The 24,431-nt window shown below is 37.4% G+C and overlaps 1 protein-coding gene across 1 annotated transcript; it reads left to right on the top strand.

Moving 5' to 3' along the window:
* Positions 1–1,979: 1,979 nt before the first annotated feature.
* LOC140156245 (5-hydroxytryptamine receptor 1F-like) lies at positions 1,980–3,877 on the top strand. Its single transcript, XM_072179241.1, has one exon. It carries the CDS (start codon positions 2,325–2,327, stop codon positions 3,609–3,611), a length of 1,287 nt encoding a protein of 428 aa, XP_072035342.1. The 5' UTR covers positions 1,980–2,324; the 3' UTR covers positions 3,612–3,877.
* Positions 3,878–24,431: the final 20,554 nt, after the last annotated feature.

Genomic DNA, 24,431 nt, shown 5'->3' with positions numbered 1-24,431 from the left:
ACCGATTTTTTTTGAATATCTTAGTTCCATGATGGGCTCTAGCACCAACCAGATCTCTGTAGTCTTGCATTCCCAGATCCTTAGTGCTGGAATTTGAATTGTCATTATAAGTGCCTTATAACAGCCTTGCATTCACAAATCTCGTGTGATGTTATTTGAAACAGTCGTAAGTATTAACGGTCTTGCGTGCTACAATCCCGTTTGCTGGAATTTAAATCCGTCGGAAGTGACACTTACGACAGTCTTACATGCTGAACCGACGAGTTGTGCACGTGCGAAATGTTACTTATCTGGGTTCTGTTTGGCCTTAACCTGATTTCTATGCTTTGAAGTATTCATATCATTATCCAGTTTTATTATTGAAGGATTTATTTCACAAATTATCCGATAAATATGCTAAAAATGCATCCGTGCGTACACCAACGACAGTCCTGTATTCCAAAACTAGCTTTTTAAGTGAGTGAAAAACTATCGTAAGTGGCACTTACGAAAGTATTACATTCACTTACGATATCTTACGGTGAATATAAACTAATTCTAATATTTACCCAGCAAAAAACGTTTATAAACTGGTTATATTTTGGGCTTTAGTTTTGGTAAAATCGTTTTAATAACATTAAATGTCGGGTTATATGTTTTGTATTGAAAGCACACTACAACAACATCAAAATGTTATGGTAAAATATTGTTTACAAGCATTTTTGTCAACTATTTTGTCAACACTTAAATAACTTTATGTCAGATTATTTGCAGAAGTTATCCCCTATACCGACATTTAAATGGCAGCCTTTTCAAACCTTTTGCGAATAATGTCGAAACCATTTTGTGTTTGCTGGGTAACACTTAGTATAAAACACAAAAATGCCTCTCCTGTAAAATGATGCACTGGCAACCGTTTAGAATGCTGCCGTCAACACTTCACCAGTTTATTTCTTATACAAATTTTTCATATTAATTTGTAAGCGTTATTTTAGTTCATTAAATTTACAACTATATGACAAAGCAGGCGAAAATAGTTAATTTTTGCACAAGATTTACAATTTAAAGAAAACTGGCCATTGTTCATTCTAATGAAGCTAGTATATGGACAATATAAGTGTGCTTTTTTTTATTTAATGACATAAATTTTGAAAAATATTGTAATTAAGAAATACTTGAGGTTTTGACTTTTAAAACCTGCATTTTGGTCAAAAAAATTGCTTGGATAGGTAGCATTCAACAGATTTGCCACATTCGCCTTGCTATAACATTGAATTGCATTTAACTGTTGACCTAGTGGAAAAAACTGTTTTTAGGGGGAAGTGTTAGCTTTCGTTTGTTATAAGAAAACATTCTGATTGGATGAAGGGAACACTTGAGGTTTCAACAAAAACCAATCAAAGAGGCCCATTTTTCAGCTAGAAGCTCCACAGCTCTTACAATGCTATGCACTTAACCGTGTAGTGTAATCAAAGACTGTGTGGAGATAATTCACTGCTTGCTTGAGAGCTCTTGGACGAAAATGTGTACTCAGGTGTATCGAGGTGGAAACTGTGCGCATGATGGTTTATAAAAGAATCGTTTTTGTATAGATTTCATTCATTTCAAGTTATGTTAATATCAAAATTATGGTTTACCCTTGTGAATACAAACAAGAGTCAAAACAAAACTAATTTCTCACAACACTATTTGCGTCATGATTTACACCAAGGGCATAACCGTCACATGGTACTCAGTTCCTGAAAAACAAAATCGAAAACATCATGCAACTTTGGCCTTATTTCCGGTTAATTTTTGACGTTGTGCGAAGTGCAAACCTGGGGAATTCCACCACCAACAACTTAAAAAACTCGTTTTTCTTATTTGGTTTTTACATAATACATCATAATACTTGAAATTAAGGTTTGTTTGTTTGTTTGCTTGCTTGTTTGATTTACCCGAGAAACATGCAACGTAAAGAAAACAAAGAGACAATTTTTTTTTTCACTGTTGGGTTTTTTTCATGACGGTAACTGAAACGAAAATGCAATGATCATTGTTGTGATCTGCGGTTCTAATATGAGCAATTAATAATAATAAGGATTTCCCGGGGATTTCCTCAATATAGGAAAGTGGCAGTAGGGCATTGTACATAATACATGTACGTCAACTTTTAACCATTATACAATCATACGACCGAGCAGTGAGCACTTGCTGGAGCATTAAAATAAAGTGTTTAGAACTGCTGTCATTCATATAGTGTTTGAAACTTTTAGTTAATCAAAGTATGAATCTTGTTACAAGTCACGAAGATAAATAAAAACATCATAACGATTACGAACCTCGGTATATGGGCATAATCAGTAATGGATTCTGCCATGATGAGTAACACAACCAACAATGGTAACTCCACATCAACTTTCATCAACATTAGCTTTTGGGAACAAGTCCTTACTTCTACTATAGTCGGACTCATATCAGTGACAGGTCTTATCGGTAACTCTATGATCATCCTAGCTGTTGCATTTTCTCGCAAACTACAGACATCTACCAATGCATTCGTTACCAGTTTAAGCATAGCAGATTGGCTAACTTCCTTTTTCTTGATATGGTACATGGTTGGATTGCTTGGTAGAAATAGCTGGCCGATACCAGAAATTGAATGGCTTTGTGAGGTTACGGGGTTTGTTATATTTGCCTGCACTGGGGCTAGTATGTATAACTTGGGCGTCATCAGTGTCAACCGACTCATACTAATCACCAAGCCATTGTTGTATCAGAAAATCTTTACATCGTGGAAATTGGGGCTTTTGGTAGCATTGCCATGGATTATACCCATTGCAGCTATTACTATATCACCTTTAACAGGAAATGGTGCATACGGATATGACCGCACTGACTTATCGTGTGGTGATATGGACGGTCACCCCAATGCTGATATTTTCAACACGGTTCAAACAGTAGTCGCGTTTCCTATCCCATTCGCAGCCATTGTTACAAGTTACTTGTGGATCTATATTTATCTTAAGAAACATTTTCGTAAACAGAAAGAAAAGCTTACGATTCCAATTTCAAGTCTTGGAGGTGAGTTAAAAGTCAGATATGTAAATACTGAAGTCTCTTCAAGTGCTCCAATTGAGGGTTCTACCGATGGTACGTTTACAAGTGTATCCCTTGCGGATTCACAAGAGAGTGTGGCTGACGAATCAGCAAAACAAGGACATGGTCCAGACGTGGCTATCAATATCACAAATGACGTCACAGCAAGCTCAAATACTGACACACAATCAATTGCACGATCTCTAGATAGTACTGAACAACTTAGTGGCTCCAACGCAGCAATACCATCACTTATGAAGCGAAAAACAATATCTCGAAAACAGGTTGAAATCACCAAGAACCTGTTCTTTGTTGTATGTGCATTCTTCGCGTGTTTCCTACCTTTTTTCGTCGTCAATGTCATACCGAATTCAAGTCACGCCATTTACTATCTTCGGATTTTAACCTTGGCAAATAGCGCCATTAATTTCTTTATATACGCTCGCAAACATCCTGAATTCAAAATTGTATTGAGATGCTTGATTAAATGTACCTATGCAGATATCCCACAACCGTCAAGACTGTTGAAAGTTTTGCTCTCAAAAAGGACCTAAACCATTTGACGTCCTGACTCCCCTTCAATAACGCAAATATAATTTTATGTTGTCACCTTCTTCATACCACACGCTTTGTCCGTGTGTACAAGTTAGACTTGGTCTAACTATGGAGATTAGTCCTGCAGAGAAGGAACTTGTTGGTACCTTATTCCATATTATTGTAGATTCTAAAGGCAAATACATGTAGCTTAATACAGTGGCGTAGCCAGGGGGCAAAGGGGGGCAAGACAAATTTTAAGGGGGCACCTTTTGGCGACAAAATCAGTTAATGTTACAAATGCGCGCGAAGCCATATTGAAGCTAAACTGATGTAATACAGAAAGTGAATAAATTCGCGCGCAAAAATTGGAACTTTTTAGGTTAAAATGGGAAAATATAATGTAAATTTGGTCAGAAACACAAAAAGTCTTAAATGTCTGGGCGGTCACCATCCCATGGGGGGGGGGGGGGGCAAGACTTTTCACAGGGGCAGCTGCCCCATTCCCCCCCTGGCTACGCCACTGGCTTAATATAAAATAGCTACAATTTAATTTGTGAGCTTTGTTAGAAATCAAGGAGGAAAGGAAAAGAATAAATGTATCCATCCTTAAGTCTAACCTCCATCATTAGACCAGGTCGAACGTTAGACCTGGTGTAACTTGTTTTGTGCATACTGACCTTATACGATTTAGCAGTATGCTTTGGCTATTATACTCTGTAGATAAATATCATCAAATTTAAGTATTAATTTAATGGCAAAATTATTACACATGGGGGATTCCGAATTTGTAATGTTATTAAAAACAACATTTTGAAAGTATTTGACGACGGAAAAAATATTCAACGACGGAAACGTTTACAATATAATCACAAAGTTGAACAAAATAGACAATATTTTGCTGCACAGTAGTCTCATGTTCCTCCTCCTTTGTATTCAAATGTAAAGGAAAACCATCCGCTATGTAGAAGGTCACATCGAGATTTACTGTCTACGAGCTGTTATGGCAGTGCGGAGGTGGACACGTGCGTATTTATAAAAAAAATTTTTTATAAATATAGCCGAAGCATACTGTCAGTAAATACGTAACCTCACAGGAGAACTGATTGGTTTGGAAACTATACGCAGCTATGATCCACTACTGGATTGTTGCAAGGTGTTAAAATGATAGCCTAGTAGATATCTGATTGTCTGATTGTGGCTGTTGCTCTTCCTTGAACATTGAATAATATAAAGATATATTAAGGCAATAAGTATGCCTGAATCATGTCAATGCAGAAAGATAAAGTCTCGATTTGATATCTGAGATATAATGTAATCACAAGCATGACAGTTATAAAGGTTGCATAAATAGTCTCTAAATTATGGTAAAGGTGTTATGAGCATATAGCACATTTGAATGTTTTATTTCCATGCAAACTCTGAAATAAATTCCGCTGCCTTTTGCTTGGAATAAACCAATTTTTCTTATTTCCTTGTGAAAAAAAAAAAGTTACTAAATATAATCATTATGATAGCGATGAGTTTCAATTTAGATAATGGTTGGCTGTGCCCTTTTTTTCTTGATATTTATTTTCAACTCACTTGCTCTCTTTTCTCTTTCCACAAAGGCCAATATGCTTATATTAGCTTTTTAACCTAACTTGAGGATTTTGTTTGAGCCTAGTCCTATCAGGACTCAAGTGTGTCTCCGCACGGAGCGACCGTTTAAATAATCAAAAACAAACAAATATTAAATTCGAAAGGTGTTTAAAAAACGTATTTGGAAAAACATTTAGATTTTCAGGTTAAAAATTAAAATTAGAAATTAAAATTTACCTAAATTGTTGATCCCTGATTCAGATATTGGTTAATTGTGTATATAATATTCGATTATTGTATAAAGTACTGGTATTCAAATATTTTCAAACTTCCACAGTTAATTTTAAACAATGTACAAGGTTTTGCAATTATTGTTTTCGTATTGTTCGTATTGTTTCCTTCACTAGTTCGCCACTGATAAACAAGAGCTAAAAAGTCTTTGTACAAGTTCATTTGGAAAAATTCAACTGCTAAAATAAATTTGTTTTGTAAAATTCCAAGACAAAGAGAAGGTGTTCGACTCACATTTCAGTGACGTTTCACGACTACACTGCCGGTTCATCAGACTGGCAAACCATCACATCTGACCGTTTCCTTTTATATGCGACAGGAACCGCCGTGATGAATTGGTCAAATAATATTCTTGAGTGAATTGATCAACTGATCACGCCCTTCACGGCGGTTCCTGTAGAACATGTCTGTTCTTGCAACTATTTCAAACCAAGATAGCATTAATATAAACACAACATTCTCCAAGGATGATAAACTTAACGTCGATGAATCATTTGAATTACCCTTTGCAGAGTGTAGACTAGTTCAAATATCACAACAAGAGATTCAAATTACAAAGACGTTATTCGGTGTTGTCTGTGCATTCTTTGCATGTTTTGTGCCATTCATTATTTATGTGAAGCTGATAAAGACATCTGTAGTCGCCGCTCACTTTGGTTATTTCGTGCAATTAGGACCAGCGTTAAATAGTAATATAATTTTTTTATTGATGCTCGAAAGCATCCTGATTTCAAAGTAGTCTTGAGACATATAATAAGATGCTCCTTCTCTGAGATACCACAACCATCTAGACTATTGACATATTTGCTGCAGATAACATATATCAGGCCACTTGAAGTTGTTACTTGTATGTACATGTATGTATAATTTAGCTACTGCTGAAGTTACACTCTAATTTCATTTTTTCTTAAAATAGAATCCCTACTCATTTCTTTTCTATTATTCTACTACTTCTCTTATATGAGATATACTGTTCATTTGGATCACTTTGAACTGACAATCTTATCAAAATGAATAGGTTCCGTTTTATTTTAACAACTAACTTTTCAAATTGAAAAGATCTCCAACTGATTATTTGACAAGACTATCCATTTCATTTTGACAAATTCTGTTTGGCTCTCTCTCCCTCGGTTCGGTATTTTTTGACAAGAAACTATTCATTGCTTTTTTAAAAGCAATGAATTAAGAAAGCAATGAATTTAAAAAGCATTTAAAAATGACTTAGGAAATCTTATCAAATTTGATGAGTTTCTTGTCATTTAGATGAAAATATCCAATTCATTTTGAAGAGAATCTGTTATGTCTCCATCTGAATAGTTTCCCATGTCAAGTTTCTATTCAACATGAGCAGATCGTTTTAAGAGTGTATCTACTGATTGACTGCATGCTTCTTTCCCTTATTCCATTACCTGTGTACTATTTAACCTTTCTAAATGTATGCGCATCGGAAATAATTCGCTATTCCCATTTGCACTTAATTAGCCCTTAATATGTTTGTTTTCGCGGATACATCATATCATTGCTCTCAACAACAATCAACGGCGTTGAAATTGAATTGACTTGAAGCTCTAGTGAATACGACACATTATTTGGTTGCTTTGTGCGAGTTATTTTCGTTCGGAGAGCTTGGTATTTATCGTTAAATAATATGAAACTTTTCGGTAATCATTGATGGTGCAGAATCTTTCGGATTGACTGCACTAAAGCTGTACTAAATTACCGTAGTCGCCATAAATTGTTCAAACGGTGTTATGGAGAATACTTCTTCAGCAAGTTTAGCTTTATTATACCTGCAGTACCTATAGTTGGAAGCCGTAATATTATTGCTAGGCAACGGTAGATTTATTTGTGGTCGCGAATCAATCGAACCACTAGAGTACGTTCAGTTATATATAATCTAATCACAATCTTGGTAGCCTACCGAATGGAGTCTTGCAGATGCCATATTAATCAACCTAAAGTACAATGATGAATACCTCTTTACCATGTTCAGCGAATATCGCATCATCTGCAGTACCAGGCGAATGCCTTTGGCATTATTGGGAACGGATTTTGCTTGCAGTGTTAACAATCTTGATTGCAGTTACTGGACTCGTTGGTAACTCCTTAATCATCACGGCTGTAGCTTTCTCTCGCGAACTACAAACATCCACCAATGCATTTGTTACAAGTCTTGCTGTTGCTGATTTGCTAACTGCGTTCTTCTGGATTTGGTTTGGTCTGAGTCTTGTTGGAAAAAACGGTTGGATTTTTCCTCGTTTACGTGCTTACGGGTTGTGTCAATTGACAGGCTACGTAATAATGTCTTGCACAGGAGTAAGTCTGTACAGCTTGGCAGGTATAGGTGTTAACAGGTTGGTCAAAATTGTAAAACCAGCTTTGTGCGAAAAGATCTTCAAATCGTGGAAACTTTGCATTTTTGTTGCCATGCCGTGGGTAATTAACTATGCAGCTGTGAGCGCTTGCATTCTTACTGGTTATGGTGCCTTTGGCTATGACACTCACTACATGTCTTGTTCAGATCTAGATGATCACGAGAAAGGCGAAATTTTCAATCTGATACAAATAATGATGTTTCCACTTCCACTGTTTACCATCATAGTAACGTACGGCTGGATTTATATTCATATAAAGAAACATTTCAGAAAAATGAAAGAGAACATGTCTGTTCTTGCAACTATTTCAAACCAAGATAACATGAATGTAAACACAACATCCTCCAAAGATGTTAAACATGACGTCGAAGAATCAAAGAATAAAGTATCCTTTTCAGATCGTAGATTAGTTCAAATATCACAACAAGAGATTCAAATCACAAAGATGTTATTCGGTGTTGTCTGTGCATTCTTTGCCTGTTTTGTGCCATTTTTCATTTCCGTGAGACTTGTGAAGATGAAAGAATCTGCAGTTATTCTTCACTTTTGCTATTTCGCGCAACTGGGACCAACGTTAAATAGTAGTATCAATTTCTTGATCTATGCTAGCAAGCATCCTAAATTCAAAGTTGTGTTGAGGCATATAATGAGATGCTCCATTGCTGACATACCTCAACCAACTAGACTGTTGAAATACCTACTGCAGAAAGAGTGGCGGCAGAAGCATTAAAATTGCGGGAGTGGAGATTTTCAAATTAATTTGCTTACTTCGTTCACGAACCATGTGCGCTTGAAGTACCTTCCAAGGTTCGTAGTGAAAATAAGGTTCTTTACAGTTTTCGGGTTCCACAAGGAACCCCTATCGTAATTGAAAAGGGTTCCTAGTGCACGCATTACATACTACTGAAAGGCAGGGTAAACGCTATTTAACACCACGGATTTTATATTTTCAAGCAAATACATAGAATTTTCTGCCCGTTTAGTTTTAATACCGTACTTTTAAGAATAATTGACAGGGTTCTATAAACAGTGATAAAGAACCCCAATGTAAAGGTTCCTTGGAAGAACCCTTGAGGGTTCCATACACGGGATAAGATCAAGAATCCTTAGGGGCTCCAACTTGCACCTTTTTTTCTTATTATTATTATTATAACACATTTATAAAGCGGATAAATGTAAAAAACATCTCAATGCGCTAACAAGCAAAATGACAAAAGCAACAAACAAAGAGTACTCATTACAATGCAAAATAACAGGTGTACAGGTGTGCTTTTAGCTGCGATTTGAATTGAGCAAGAGTAGTTGATTTGCGGATCAGCTCCGGAAGTGCGTTCCACAGTATTGGGGCGGCAACAAAAGCCCGTTCACCATAGGTCTTTGTTCGGGAACGAACAATTTGGAGATGATCATTGGGACGCACATTACCTGACCTAAGGCCACGAGGTGGAATATAAAGGCTGATCAATTCAGACGAGTATGTAGGAGCAATACCGTGGGACGCCTTGTATGTGAGGAGCAGGATTTTGAAGTGGATTCTTTTCTCAATTGGGAGCCAGTGAAGTTGGTCGCGAAGAATGGGGGTTATGTGATCCCGCTTTTTGGTAAGAGAAATTAGGCGAGCGGCCATGTTTTTGATTCTCTGAAGTTTGTTTATGTCTTTCTGTGGGAGACCGTGGAGGAGAGAATTGCAATGATCTAGCCAGCTGATGACAAAAGCCTGGATGAGTTTGTGAGTGGAGTCAGGGTCAAGGTATTTGCGCAGCTTCCCAATCTTGCTCAATGCAAATGTAGCGCCGTTATTGACATGCTTGTCCATCCTAAGATGTTGATCAAAACCTGCACCAAGATGTCTCACTTGGGTGTAGGAATGACAGCAGCTTCACCCACACTGATAGAAGGTAATTGGCGAGGCGTTGCAAAACGAGAAGTGAAATGAATGATTTCTGCCTTGTCCTTGACACAATTCTCAATTTTTAACTGAAGATGCTATATAAAAACTCATTATAAAATATATCCGCCATCATGGTAGGGTTAAACCATCCTTGATACCTAGTTCCCATCACTGAAATGTCTTGATGGAACTTTTCGCCATGCTCATCACTTACATCACCCTCATCAGAAATCAAGGTGAGAATACAAGAAGCGCATTTTTAGACTAATTTTCCCGGCTCATTTTAAGCAATTTTGCTGGTAGGCCTTACATATATCTTAAAATCCTGACGTGATTGACAAATTCCGACTTCAGATTCGAAATCAGCATGCTTTATTTAGTCTATAACACATACCTTTGCCCTAGTAGCAAAATACAGTGTGGGCCAAAAACAACTTTACCCAATTTAAAAGGTTCATATCTCAAAATTAAAAAGTCTGCTGCAAATTGTTTTTACATATTCGTAAAGAACATCTTCTTTAAAGTATTTGGTGAAAAAACTATCCAAAAATATATTAAATTAAAAATGTGGTGCTAGTTTTAAATCAAAGAGTCAAAATTAACTTTGTCCACGCGAAGGCCTACTGGCTGTCGCGTCGCATCACTTGCAATGGCGAGTTCGATAAAGAATGAGAACCACTCAGTATACGCACAAATTTGTTCAGCAATTTTATATAACACAATCAAATAAATCAAACATGAACAATTTAAATGTCGAGCTATGATATTTCGTCATGATATGCAGCTTTCATGCAGCAAAGATAAACACAATTATCTTCAAATATGCGCAAAGCAATTGTAACCTCAGACCTGATTTTTTTTGCCATTACGAAATGTTGTCTGCAAGAAAGATTGAAGTTATTGCGTTCGTGGTATGTTCGGCAAATTGTTGCGTCAACAACTGACTCTGGGGTTAGCTACAAGTTCACTTTGAACCGCTGCAATATTTGCAGCTGAACAACCATTCTTGGACGTCCGCTCCGTGCTTTGCACCTATTCATCACACTTCCGAGGTTGTGAAAGTTGTTCGTATGTAGAGTTATGGTAGGTTTCGGTGGGATCTTACGTTCGGGAAACGAATTCGAAATTGACGCTGCACTACCGAAAAGCTTTCTGTTTTTAATTAAGTATACCTCTGCCATAAAAGTCATCTCTTGTGTTGTAAATTGCCTTATCTTGACACCTTGCAAACCTATTTAGAAATAAGCCACGCAGTCACAAAATGCACGAAGGCCTATTTAGAATTCAAAAATTGCGCCAGATAAAACCTTTGTAATTGTGAAATTTTTATGCTAATTGTTGGTCAATGACAGGAGTGAAGTTCGAGTACATGATAATTAAACGGGGGTTAAAATCGATTATATTTCTTTCATGCATGTAAAACAATATTCACTTTTCAAAGACAAGCCAAACGTGTTTACCAATTACATCTATCGCATGATGCCTTACTCTTAGCAATCGGACACATACCATTGAATTACGTGTGGACAAAGTGATTTTTGACCCTCGGGCGTAAAACTAGCACCATTTTGTTAATTTAGCTTCTTTTGCTTTCATTTCTTCATCACATACTTTTAGAAATATATACATTTAGAATATGTAGCAATATTATGAATAGCTCTTCTACAATTCGAGCAACCACCCTCTGAAATTGGGTAAAGTTGTTTTTGGCCCACACTGTATTCGTTGTCCAGTGATTCAACTGCTAGAGTATCAAAATGTGCAGAATGAGAGATGCATCTATGGCGTATACATCATCCCAATTATTAAAGATACCTTTTCTGCGCAATATATAATTCCGTTGCTACTGACACGCTGTTGTCCCTTATTCCATTACTCTGTGCTCTTTAATTAACCAATCGTAAACAATCAATAAACAAGGATCTATGCGAAATCGGAACCCATGACCAGGGACAGGCGATTTGCGCGGAACTTTTTTTCCACGCAATTGGCTTTTTTTCCTATGGGCAGGGATACATGATTTGCACTGAAAAAAGAGTTCCGCGCAATTCCGCGCAATTTGCTATTTTTTTCCGCGCAAATCGTCTGTCCCTGCCCATGACTATAATCAAATTATTGCCACGTATACTATATTTCTAGGTCATATTTCCACACAATTAATGCACATAATAGTTGTTTTTGTTAATCTGTTGTCATAAAACCAGTCCGAACGACCTGTTCTTATTCTCTGTCCACTTTGTACACCTACGTATACGTATGCTAAGGTGAGGCTTCTAGCGGTGGGCTGGGTAAGCGCGTGGTATTGATCATTTAAACTGCATTGGACAACTTAGTTACATAAACTGCTTTTTATCTTTACACTTATGAATGCTACCAAGTTTTCACCAGAGACTTTCGCGGTAATAAGATGCCTCTGAAATGTACGTGCAGTTATCTTTAAGCTGACCACTAACTTGCAAGGGCCATAAATCGGTCAAACGGTAGTGTCAATATGACGAATACCTCTTCAGCATGTTCAGCGAACTTTAGCTTTATTGTATCATCTGCAGTATCAGGCGAGTGCAGATGGCATTATTGGGAGCGAATATTGCTTGCCGTGATAACAATCGTGATTGCAGTTGCCGGACTCGTTGGTAACTCTTTGATCATTACGGCTGTAGCTTTTTCTCGCCGACTACAAACATCCACCAATGCATTTGTGACAAGTCTTGCTGTTACTGATTTGCTAACTTCATTCTTCTGGATTTGGTTTGGTCTGAGTCTTATAGGAAAAAACGGTTGGATTTTTCCTCGTGCTTACTGGCTGTGCCAGTTGACGGCTTACGTACTAATCGCTTGCACAGGAGTAAGTTTATACACCTTGGCAGGTATTGGTATTATCAGGCTGGTCACAATTGTAAAACCAGCTTTGTGCGAAAAGATTTTCAAGTCGTGGAAGCTTTGCATTTTTGTTGCAATGCCGTGGATAATAAACAATGCAATTTTGGGTATTTTTCTCCTTTCTGGTTTCGGTGCTCTTGGCTATGATATTTACTTCATGTCATGCTCAGACTTAGATGATTACGAGAAAGGACATATTTTCAATCTGGGACAAATAATGATGTTTCCACTTCCATTGATTACCATCATAGTAACGTACGGCTGGATTTATATACATATAAAGAAACATTTCAGAAAAATGAGAGAAAACATGTCTGTTCTTGCAACTATTTCAACCCAAGATAACATGAATTTAAACACAGCATTCTTCAAGGATGTTAAACATGACGTCGAAGAATTATCCTTTGCAGATCGTAGATTAGTTCAAATATCACAACAAGAGATTCAAATCACAAAGATATTATTTGGTGTTGTCTCTGCATTCTTGTGCATGTTTTGTGCCATTTTTCATTTCTGTGAGGCTGATAAAGACATCTGTAGTCGCCGATCGCTTTAGCTATTTCGCACAATTAGGACCAACGTTAAACAGTAGTATCAATTTCTTGATCTATGCTAGCAAGCATCCTAATTTCAAAGTAGTCTTTAGACATATAATGAGATGCTCCTTCTCTGAGATACCACAACCATCTCGGCTATTGAAATACCTCGTAACATGCGATCAGGCCAAGTAAATTTGTCGAAGATTAAAAACGAATTCATGTCAAAAGAGATGTCTCGATTCAAGAAATATATTTATTACAATAATTAAGTTTGGTCTTAACCTAGGAATTGTGGAAATTTTCGGTCCTCATAACTGCGAAATTGTTGGTCTAAAGTATATAAAAGTATACATATTTAGAATGGCAATGACTTGATAAATTCATCTGTGAGGTCAAATTTGGGCCAAAATGCTCAAAGAAAATGCCCATAATTATCAAAATAGTGAAAAATAGGGGGGGGTCCCAAGAAATCCCCCTTATGCGTATAGTTTTTTGGCCGGCACTGTCTCATTTTTCAACCGATTTTTTTAAAGGTGTCAAAACACTCAGGAGGAGGGTAAGCTGGTTCAATTCAGCTGGTACCCTAAGCTTTTTGAAACATCACCCTTTTTGGGCAGTGCAGCCTATCACTAATACGAAGCAATTCTTGTATGGAATAAAGGATTTGTTACGCTTGAGTGACCTTATACAATTCTTTCTTTGGTGACAGTTTTGAAATGCCGGCAGAGATGGATTTGTCATAAAGGTATAGAGAAGGTTCGTCTTTAGTGTCGCAGCATGGATTTATGTCCACAATATACTGGCAAACCCACAGCTACGTATCGAAGAAGATTAATATTTACTGCAGAGGATCCTTGAGGAAGTTATATCCTCTGTAATAATGACATTTTTGGGTGAAACGTTTGGTAAAATCACATAAAAAGTATGTTTTTCAACCTAAATATCCGCAGTCATATTGAAATGTTTCATCCCATATCATATCAAGAATAATTCAGCGTTTTAAGCTGTACATCTGTGCCAAATATGGTGTATTTTCATATAAAACAATGTAGGATTTCTCTAATATATTGCATAGTACGGCTGGACGATGGTGATAAAGCATCCAAGTGTTGGGGTGCCTTTGCGTTGTAAATTACACATGCAGTTTCCGTTCATTTTCAGTAATATCAATGGCACGCCGAAACAAATCAAGCTATTTCCATGAAAGTCACAGACAGAGTAGGAGACATGTGTGCAACCGTATTGAACTTATTAAAATTAGATACACTGTTGACTATGTATTTTAAATATTTTTTCAAACACAAATCATTCTGGGACACCCTGTACTACGCCGTTATTGCCCTTACGATGCTGTGCGCTGCCGCACTGCATCGTACTGCAAAATGCTGCATTGCGGTATCGCAATAAAGTATAAACATTTTAACTTGGAAAAGCGACGAGTTGAGTTGCGACACTAAAGCAATAGATATATCGGCAACGCACCGTGCCGCAAAGCAATTGCGGCGTAGTATGAACGGACCTTAAGTAACTTGTATAAATTAAATCAGGCAATTTTCGTTCGAAGTAAATAAATAGCCAAGAAGCATAAGAAGAACTGGCTATTATTTTAACTCTTTTTTTTTAACTCTCATTTTGGCCAGTATTGGCCCAACCTTGGCCCAAAGTTTCTCAAGCGTGCGCCAATGTTGGTATACCTTGGCAGGTAAACTAGTTTTTGTGCAACATGATATTCAGTTGCTGCTGATTGACTCCACGCTTCTTTTCCTTATACCATTACCTCATGTTCTTTAATTAACCAAGTTGTCTAAATGTAAGCGCATCGGATATAATTCTGGCCTTCCCATTTTGTGCTTAATTAGCTCTTAACATGTTTGTTGTTGGGGATGTATCGTCAGTGACTTAAGAGAACATCATGCGGAGAGTTCGGAGAGTTGGTACCATTAGCATTGTATATATTTTGAATCTTTTGGGAATCTATATTGCTAATGAATTGTTCTGATTGAATGAACTGTATATAGACTGTTGCTTGTGAATCGCGTCCACACATGAAGGACTTGTTGTTTTGCTGATTACTATCAAACCTTTCACGAGAAAATTGCTGGATTAATGATGTAGTTCAAAAAGTACCGGAAGTGCCATAAATTGATCAAATGGTGTTATGGAGAATAATTCTTCAGCAAGTTTCGTTTCCAAGTATACTATTTTTCTGCGAAACTGCCATATAATTATTTTTACATTATACGTTGAAAATACGTTTTCCGAATCTCCCTAATGTACAATGATCTATCATATACTTGGAACTAAGCTCAACTAATCATATTACTTCCTCGAATGCAATTTTTTTCTAGGTCATATGTCCACACAAATGCACTTATTCCTTTTTGTTAATCTGTTATTGAACAACCTGATCATATTCTGAGAATAAATGTACGCCTATGATACGTATGTTAAGGCGTGGCTTCTAGTGGTGAGCTGTGTAAGCGAGTGCTGTTAATATTTTAACTGCATATTGGGCAACTAACTTGCACAAACTGCTTTTGCTTACACACTTTAATGGGGAGGAGACCTCCTGCTTTTCTCTATCCAGCAACACCGTTTACCTGAGACCTCCGTGGTAAGATGCCTCTGAAAAGTAAACGCATTTCTTTTTAAGATTAACACACACTTGGTACCGTACGGAGACTTGTAGCGGACATAAGTCGGTCAAACGTATATAATACCACTATGACGAATACCTCGTTAGCATGTTCAACAAACATAAGCTATACTTTATCATCTGCAATATCTGGTGAATGCATATGGCATTATTGGGAGAGAATTTTGCTTGCCGTGTTAACAATCTTGATTGCAGTTGCTGGACTCGTTGGTAACTCCTTGATCATTACGGCTGTAGCTTTTTCTCGCCGACTACAAACATCCACCAATGCATTTGTGACAAGTCTTGCTGTTACTGATTTGCTAACTTCATTCTTCTGGATTTGGTTTGGTCTGAGTCTTGTAGGAAAAAACGGTTGGATTTTTCCTCGTGCTTACTGGCTGTGTCAATTGACGGCTTACGTAATATTGTATTGCACAGGAGTAAGTGTATATACCTTAGCAGGTATAGGTGTTAACAGGCTGGTCAAAATTGTAAAACCAGCTTTGTGCGAAAAGATCTTCAAATCGTGGAAACTTGGCCTTTTTGTTGCAATACCGTGGGTATTATGCAATGCAGTTTTGAGCAGTGTTCTCCTTTCTGGATACGGTGATCTTGGCTATGATACTTACTTCATGTCCTGTTCAGACTTAGATGATCACGAGAAAGGACATATTTTAAATCTGGGACAAATAATGATGTTTCCACTTCCATTGATTACCATCATATTAACTTACGGCTGGATTTATATACATATAAACAAACATTTCAGAAAAATGAAAGAGAACATGTCTGTTCTTGCAACTATTTCAAACCATGATAACATGAATGTAAACACAACAACCTCCAAAGATGTTAAACATGACGTCGAAGAATCAAAGAATGAATTGTCATTTGCATATCGTCGTAGACTAGAGCAAATATCCCAACAGCAGATTCAAATCACGAAGACGTTATTCGGTGTTGTCTGTGCATTCTTTGCATGTTTTGTGCCATTCATTATTTCTGTGAAGCTGCTAAAGACATCTATAATCGCCGCTCACTTTGGCTATTTCGTACAACTAGGACCAGCGTTAAATAGTAGTATCAATTTCGTGATCTATGCTATCAAGCATCCTGATTTCAAAGTTGTCTTGAGACATATAATGAGATGCTCCTTCTCTGAGATACCACAACCATCTCGGCTATTGAAATACATGTTGCTGAAAACATATTTGAGATCCGATCAAGTCAAGTGAACGTGGCGAAGATTTTAAAAGAAATAAAAGGGCACAACTTTGGTTGGTTTACGTCACGCTCGGTATTCAGGTTGGTGCGTATTTCGCCAGTGTACAATATACAAACCTTAATGTAATGTGTATTTATCACAATGAACATTATGAATTAAATAGCAACATACAAACGTATATTTTATTTCACCTAGTTCTATGAACTCTCCTGGTTGCCTTATCCAGCCATGCTCTAACGGAGGAGGGACTTCAGGAAGCTTCAGGAATGGTGATGTGAGCTACTGTTCACAGTGCTACTCTATAATTTGCACGTTTGATACATGTATGCGGAATGCGTAACTTCTTGCAAGGTGGTAACTTTGTCAGGTCTACCTTTGACTTCCTCGTGATTATGTCACCTCCACTCATCATCTTCTTCAACATAAGGGCCCGAACCTTCACCCATCATCTTCTTCAACATAAGGGCCGAACCGTACATTCCTGAAGTCCCTCCTCCGATAGAGCATGTCAGGATAAGGCAATCATAGATGGTATATTTTGGGACATGCAAATAAAGAACGAACAACTAATACATGTTGTCTATCAAACTTTGCTTACTTCTCTGTGCCTATATTTGTTGTTTTTGTCCCATGTATACCGTTTGTCACTTTGGTTGTAATAAGACACATTTGCTCTATTGTTGTAAAACCTTGAAAAGGAAGAAAAGTGCTTGAAGAGAGTAATGCAGGTATTTTCAAATATGTTCGTGTCACTTGACGAACTTTAAGCTAAGTTCCAAAGCGAAGTCTCGAGGTGAAAAGAAGAAAATAGGTCAGTCACATTGTATGACTAAAGGGAGAAGAGAGGCTGGTATGACAAAAACAATATGGAGAAGAACTCTTGAAAGATAAAAGAAAGAAAGGTGGATTTAAAACATGGCCTGAAGCAAGGTATGTGTTAAAGTACTCATTACAATGCAAAATAACAGGTGTACATGTGTGCTTTTAGCTGCGATTTGAATTGAGCAAGAGTAGTTGATTTGCGGATCAGTTCCGGAAGTGCGTTCCACAGTATTGGGGCGGCAACAAAAGCACGTTCACCATAGGTCTTTGTTCGGGAACAAACAATTTGGAGATGATCATTGGGACGCACATTACCTGACCTAAGGCCACGAGGTGGACTATAAAGGCTGATCAATTCAGACGAGTATGTAGGAGCAATACCGTGGGACGCCTTGTATGTGAGGAGCAGGATTTTGAAGTGGATTATTTCCTCAATTGGGAGCCAGTGAAGTTGGTCGCGAAGAATGGGGGTTATGTGATCCCGCTTTTTGGTAAGAGAAATTAGGCGAGCGGCCATGTTTTGGATTCTCTGAAGTTTGTTTATGTCTTTCTGTGGGAGACCGTGGAGGAGAGAATTGCAATGATCTAGCCAGCTGATGACAAAAGCCTGGATGAGTTTGTGAGTGGAGTCAGGGTCAAGGTATTTGCGCAGCTTCCCAATCTTGCTCAATGCAAATGTAGCGCCGTTATTGACATGCTTGTCCATCATAAGATGTTGATCAAAAACTGCACCAAGATTTCTCACTTGGGTGTAGGAATGACAGCAGCTTCACCCACACTGATAGAAGGTAATTGGCGAGGCGTTGCAAAACGAGAAGTGAAATGGATGATTTCTGCTTTGTCCTTGACACAATTCTCAATTTTTAACTGAAGATGCTATAAAAAACTCATTATAAAATATATCCGCCATCATGGTAGGGATAAACCATCCTTGATACCTAGTTCCCATCACTGAAATGTCTTGATGGAACTTTTTGCCATGCTCATCACTTACATCACCCTCATCAGAAATCAAGGTGAGAATACAAGAAGCGCATTTTTAGACTCATTTTCCCGGCTCATTTTAAGCAATTTTGCTGGTAGGCCTTACATATATCTTAAAATCCTGACGTGATTGACAAATTCCGACTTCAGATTCGAAATCAGCATGCTTTATTTAGTCTAGAACACACACCTTTGCCCTAGTAGCAAAATATTCGTTGTCCAGTGATTCAACTGCTAGAGTATCAAAATGTGCAGAATGAGAGATGCATCTATGGCGTATACATCATCCCAATTATTAAAGATACCTTTTCTGCGCAATATATAATTCCGTTGCTACTGATTAACTACACGCTGTTGTCCCTTATTCCATTACTCTGTGCTCTTTAATTAACCAATCGTAAACAATCAATAAACAAGGATCTATGCGAAATCGGAACCCATGACCAGGGACAGGCGATTTGCGCGGAACTTTTTTTCCCCGCAATTCCGCGCAATCGGCTTTTTTTCCTATGGGCAGGGATACATGATTTGCACTGAAAAAAGAGTTTCGCGCAATTCCGCGCAATTTGCTATTTTTTTCCGCGCAAATCGTCTGTCCCTGCCCATGACTATAATCAAATTATTGCCACGTATACTATATTTCTAGGTCATATTTCCACACAATTAATGCACATAATAGTTGTTTTTGTTAATCTGTTGTCATAAAACCAGTCCGAACGACCTGTTCTTATTCTATGTCCACTTTGTACACCTACGTATACGTATGCTAAGGCGAGGCTTCTATCGGTGGGCTGGGTAAGCGCGTGGTATTGATCATTTAAACTGCATTGGACAACTTAGTTACATAAACTGCTTTTTATCTTTACACTTATGAATGCTACCAAGTTTTCACCAGAGACTTTCGCGGTAATAAGATGCCTCTGAAATGTACGTGCAGTTATCTTTAAGCTGACCACTAACTTGCAAGGGCCATAAATCGGTCAAACGGTAGTGTCAATATGATGAATACCTCTTCAGCATGTTCAGCGAACTTTAGCTTTATTGTATCATCTGCAGTATCAGGCGAGTGCAGATGGCATTATTGGGAGCGAATATTGCTTGCCGTGATAACAATCGTGATTGCAGTTGCCGGACTCGTTGGTAACTCTTTGATCATTACGGCTGTAGCTTTTTCTCGCCGACTACAAACATCCACCAATGCATTTGTGACAAGTCTTGCTGTTACTGATTTGCTAACTGCATTCTTCTGGATTTGGTTTGGTCTGAGTTTTATAGGAAAAAACGGTTGGCTTTTTCCTCGTGCTTATGGACTGTGCCAGTTAACGGCTTACGCACTAATCGCTTGCACAGGAGTAAGTTTATACACCTTGGCAGGTATTGGTATTATCAGACTGTTGACAATTGTAAAACCAGCTTTGTGCGAAAAGATCTTCAAGTCGTGGAAACTTTGCATTTTTGTTGCAATGCCGTGGATAATAAACAATGCAATTTTGGGTAGTTTTCTCCTTTCTGGTAACGGTGCTCTTGGCTACGATATCTACTTCATGTCTTGTTCAGACTTAGATGATCACAAGAAAGGAAAAATTTTCAATCTGGGACAAATAATGATGTTTCCACTTCCATTGATTACCATCATAGTAACGTACGGCTGGATTTATATACATATAAAGAAACATTTCAGAAAAATGAGAGAAAACATGTCTGTTTTTGCAACTATTTCAACCCAAGATAACATGAATTTAAACACAGCATTCTCCAAGGATGTTAAACATGACGTCGAAGAATTATCCTTTGCAGATCGTAGATTAGTTCAAATATCACAACAAGAGATTCAAATCACAAAGATGTTATTTGGTGTTGTCTGTGCATTCTTTGCCTGTTTTGTGCCATTTTTCATTTCTGTGAGGCTGATAAAGACATCTGTAGTCGCCGATCGCTTTAGCTATTTCGCACAATTAGGACCAACGTTAAATAGTAGTATCAATTTCTTGATCTATGCTAGCAAGCATCCTAATTTCAAAGTAGTCTTTAGACATATAATGAGATGCTCCTTCTCTGAGATACCACAACCATCTCGGCTATTGAAATACCTCGTAACATGCGATCAGGCCAAGTAAATTTGTCGAAGATTAAAAACAAATTGAATTCATGTCAAAAGAGATGTCTCGATTCAAGAAATATATTTATTACAATAATTAAGTTTGGTCTTAACCTAGGAATTGTGGAAATTTTCGGTCCTCATAACTGCGAAATTGTTGGTCTAAAGTATATAAAAGTATACATATTTAGAATGGCAATGACTTGATAAATTCATCTGTGAGGTCAAATTTGGGCTAAAATGCTCAACGAAAATGCCCATAATTATCAAAATAGTGACAAATAGGGGGGTCCCAATAAATCCCCCTTATGCGTCGTTTTTTGGCCGGCACTGTCTCATTTTTCAACCGATTTTTTTTAAAGGTGTCAAAACACTCAGGAGGATAAGCTGGCTGGTTGAATTCAGCTGGTACCCTAAGCTTTTTGAAACATCACCCTTTTTGGGCAGTGCAGCCTATCACTAATACGAAGCCATTCTTGTATGGAATAAATGATTTGTTACGCTTGAGTGACCTTATACAATTCTTTCTTTGGTGACAGTTTTGAAATGCCGGCAGAGATGGATTTGTCATAAAAGTATAAAGAAGGTTCGTCCTTAGCATGTATTTATGTCCACAGTATACTGGCAAACCCACAGCTACGTAACGAAGAAGATTAATATTTACTGCGGAGAATCCTTGAGGAACATAGGCGTAGATCCTGGGGATGGGGGATTTATCCCCCAATATTTTGCCAGGGGGATGGTCCATACAATCATCCCCCAATGTTGACGCCTGATAATGGGTTTCTGACCAAATTAACCTCATATTTGCACATTTTAGCCCCAAAAGTGCAAATTTTCGCGCGCATTTAATCTACTTTTACACCATATTTCATCAGTTTAGCTTCAAAATAGCGCATTTATATCATAAACTAATTTTGTCGCCAAAGGGTGCTGGATTGACTATACTTCAAGATTTTTTTCCAACTTCATCCCCCCCAATGTCAAAAAGAAATCTACGCCACTGTTGAGGAAGTTATATCCTCTGTAATTTTTGGGTGACAATTTTGGTAAAATCACATAAAAAGTATGTTTTTCAACCTAAATATCTGCAGTCATATTGCAATGTTTCATCCCATATCAAGAATAATTCAGCGTTTTAAGCTCTACATCTGTGCCAAATATCGTGTATTTCATAATAAAACAATGTCGGATTTCTCCAATATATTGCATAGTACGGCTGGACGATGGTGATAAAGCATCCAAGTGTTGGGGTGCCTTTGCGCTGTAAATTACACATGCAGTTTTCGTCCATTTTCAGTAATATCAATGTCACGCCAAAACAAATCAAGCTATTTCCATGAAAGTCACAGAAAGAGTAGGAGACATGTGTGCAACCGTATTGAACTTTAATTAAAATTAGATACACTGTTGACTATATAGTTTAAATATTTTTTCAAACACGGTTTAGATCATTCTGGGACACCCTGTACGACGCCGCTATTGCCCTTACGATGCTGTGCGCTGCCGCACTGCATCCCGGGACTGCATCATACTGCAAAATGCTGCATTGCGGTATCGCAATAAAGTTATAAACATTTGAACTTGGAAAAGCGACGAATTGAGTTGCGACACTAAAGCAATCGATATATCGGCAACGCACCGTACCGCAAAGCAATTGCGGCGTAGTATGAATGGACCTTAAGGGCTGGGGTATGAACGTTTGGACAGTATTTATTTTGGGACATCAGAGCACATCAGACATATCGAATTGCATTCTGAATACGAAGAATGTCATTCTGATATCAAATAATTTTCATTTTTGAAATTCGCAATTTAATACACATTTTATGGCAAATCATTAAAATTGATATTTTTGATATTTAACAGTACTTGAAGTAAACTTTATAAATCTGATGATTTATACTTAAAGTGTATGTAGGTGGGATGAAAAGCCGACGATCAATTGAAAATTTTGACCTTTCGTATTGAAGATATGGATTTTTTCCCAAAACACCAACAAAAAAAAGGTCTTTTTGGGAAAAATTCCATATCTTCAATATGAAAGGTCAAAATTTTCAATTGACCGTCGGCTTTTCCTCCTGCTACATACACTTTAAGAATATATCATTAGATTTATATAATTTACTTCGAGGACTGTTATATATCAAAAATTTGAAAAATATCAAATTTTTATAATTTGTCATAAAATTTGTATTATATTGTGATTTTCAAAAATGAAAATTATTTGATATCAGAAAGACATGCTTCGTATTCAGAATGCAATTCGATAGGTCTGAGGTGCTCTCATGTCCTACAAAAAATACTGTCGAAACGCAATAAACGCTCATTTTAGATCCCTTAAGTGACTTGTATAAATTAAATCAGGCAATTTTCGTTCGAAGTAAAATAAATACCCAAGGAGCATAAGAAGAACTAGCTATTATTTTAACTCTTTTCTAACTCTCATTTTGGCCAATATTGGCCCAACCTTGGCCCAAAGTTTCACAAGCGTCCGCCAATGTTGATATACCCTGGCAGGAAAACTAGTTTTTGTGCAACATGATATTCAGTTGCTGCTGATTGACTCCACGCTTCTTTTCCTTATTCCATTACCTCATGTTCTTTAATTAACCAAGTTGTCTAAATGTAAGGGCATCGGAAATAATTGCGGCGTTCCCATTTTGTGCTTAATTAGCTCTTAACATGTTTGTTGTTGGGGATGTATCGTCAGTTACTTAACAGAACATAATATGCGGAGAGTTCGGAGAGTTGGTGCCATTAGCATTGTATATATTTCGAATCTTTTGGGAATCTATATTGCTAATGAATTGCTCTGATTGAATGCACTGTACAGCCTGTCTCAAAAACAATTGTGCAAGTAAAAAGCGCCCTCTCTGGCAGTTAGAAAATACCGTTGTGACATGATGCTTACACCAACGTCAAGGGCACCGTCTTAGCTCTCAAATACCGTTTGTTCTGTTTAATTTGCTCTTTTTAATCTCGAGATATGTTTAGTTAACCATGTTAACAACCAAAGGGTAAAATCACAATTGTGCCACTTTTTACATGTAAATCAATGATAGCTGATGCGTCTAATGCACGAGCCCCGAAGGGGGAGTGCATTAGACGCATCAACACCAGCGCGCGTGCATTATTTTGTCTAATTTCATTAATTTGTCAAATTTCATGAACTTGTCAAAGTTCATTAACCTATACATGTAAGTGTGCAATATTTGTTTGTCTTTTAACACGCTTGAATGACAAAGAGAACAGTATTTATCATGGTAAAATCATTGACATGCACATGTATTTAATTTTACAGGAGAATGTGAAATATTTATTTATCGTTTAATTTGTCCTAAGTGGAAAAAGAGAATCATTACACCATTATCATGATAAAACATTAAAAACAATTTTGTATTGTTGTGTAATTGATGCATTCTTTTAATTTCACGAAGGAACTCTTGATAAACTTGATGTTATCATTGATTTACATGTACAGCCCTAGTAAAAGTGGCACAATTGTGATTTTAC

The sequence above is a fragment of the Amphiura filiformis genome, chromosome 7, assembly GCF_039555335.1.
Source record: "Amphiura filiformis chromosome 7, Afil_fr2py, whole genome shotgun sequence".
Classification (NCBI taxonomy): Eukaryota; Metazoa; Echinodermata; class Ophiuroidea; order Amphilepidida; family Amphiuridae; genus Amphiura; species Amphiura filiformis.
The sequence above is the reverse complement of the archived record's forward strand: the minus strand, read 5'-3'. Positions and strand labels throughout refer to the sequence as shown.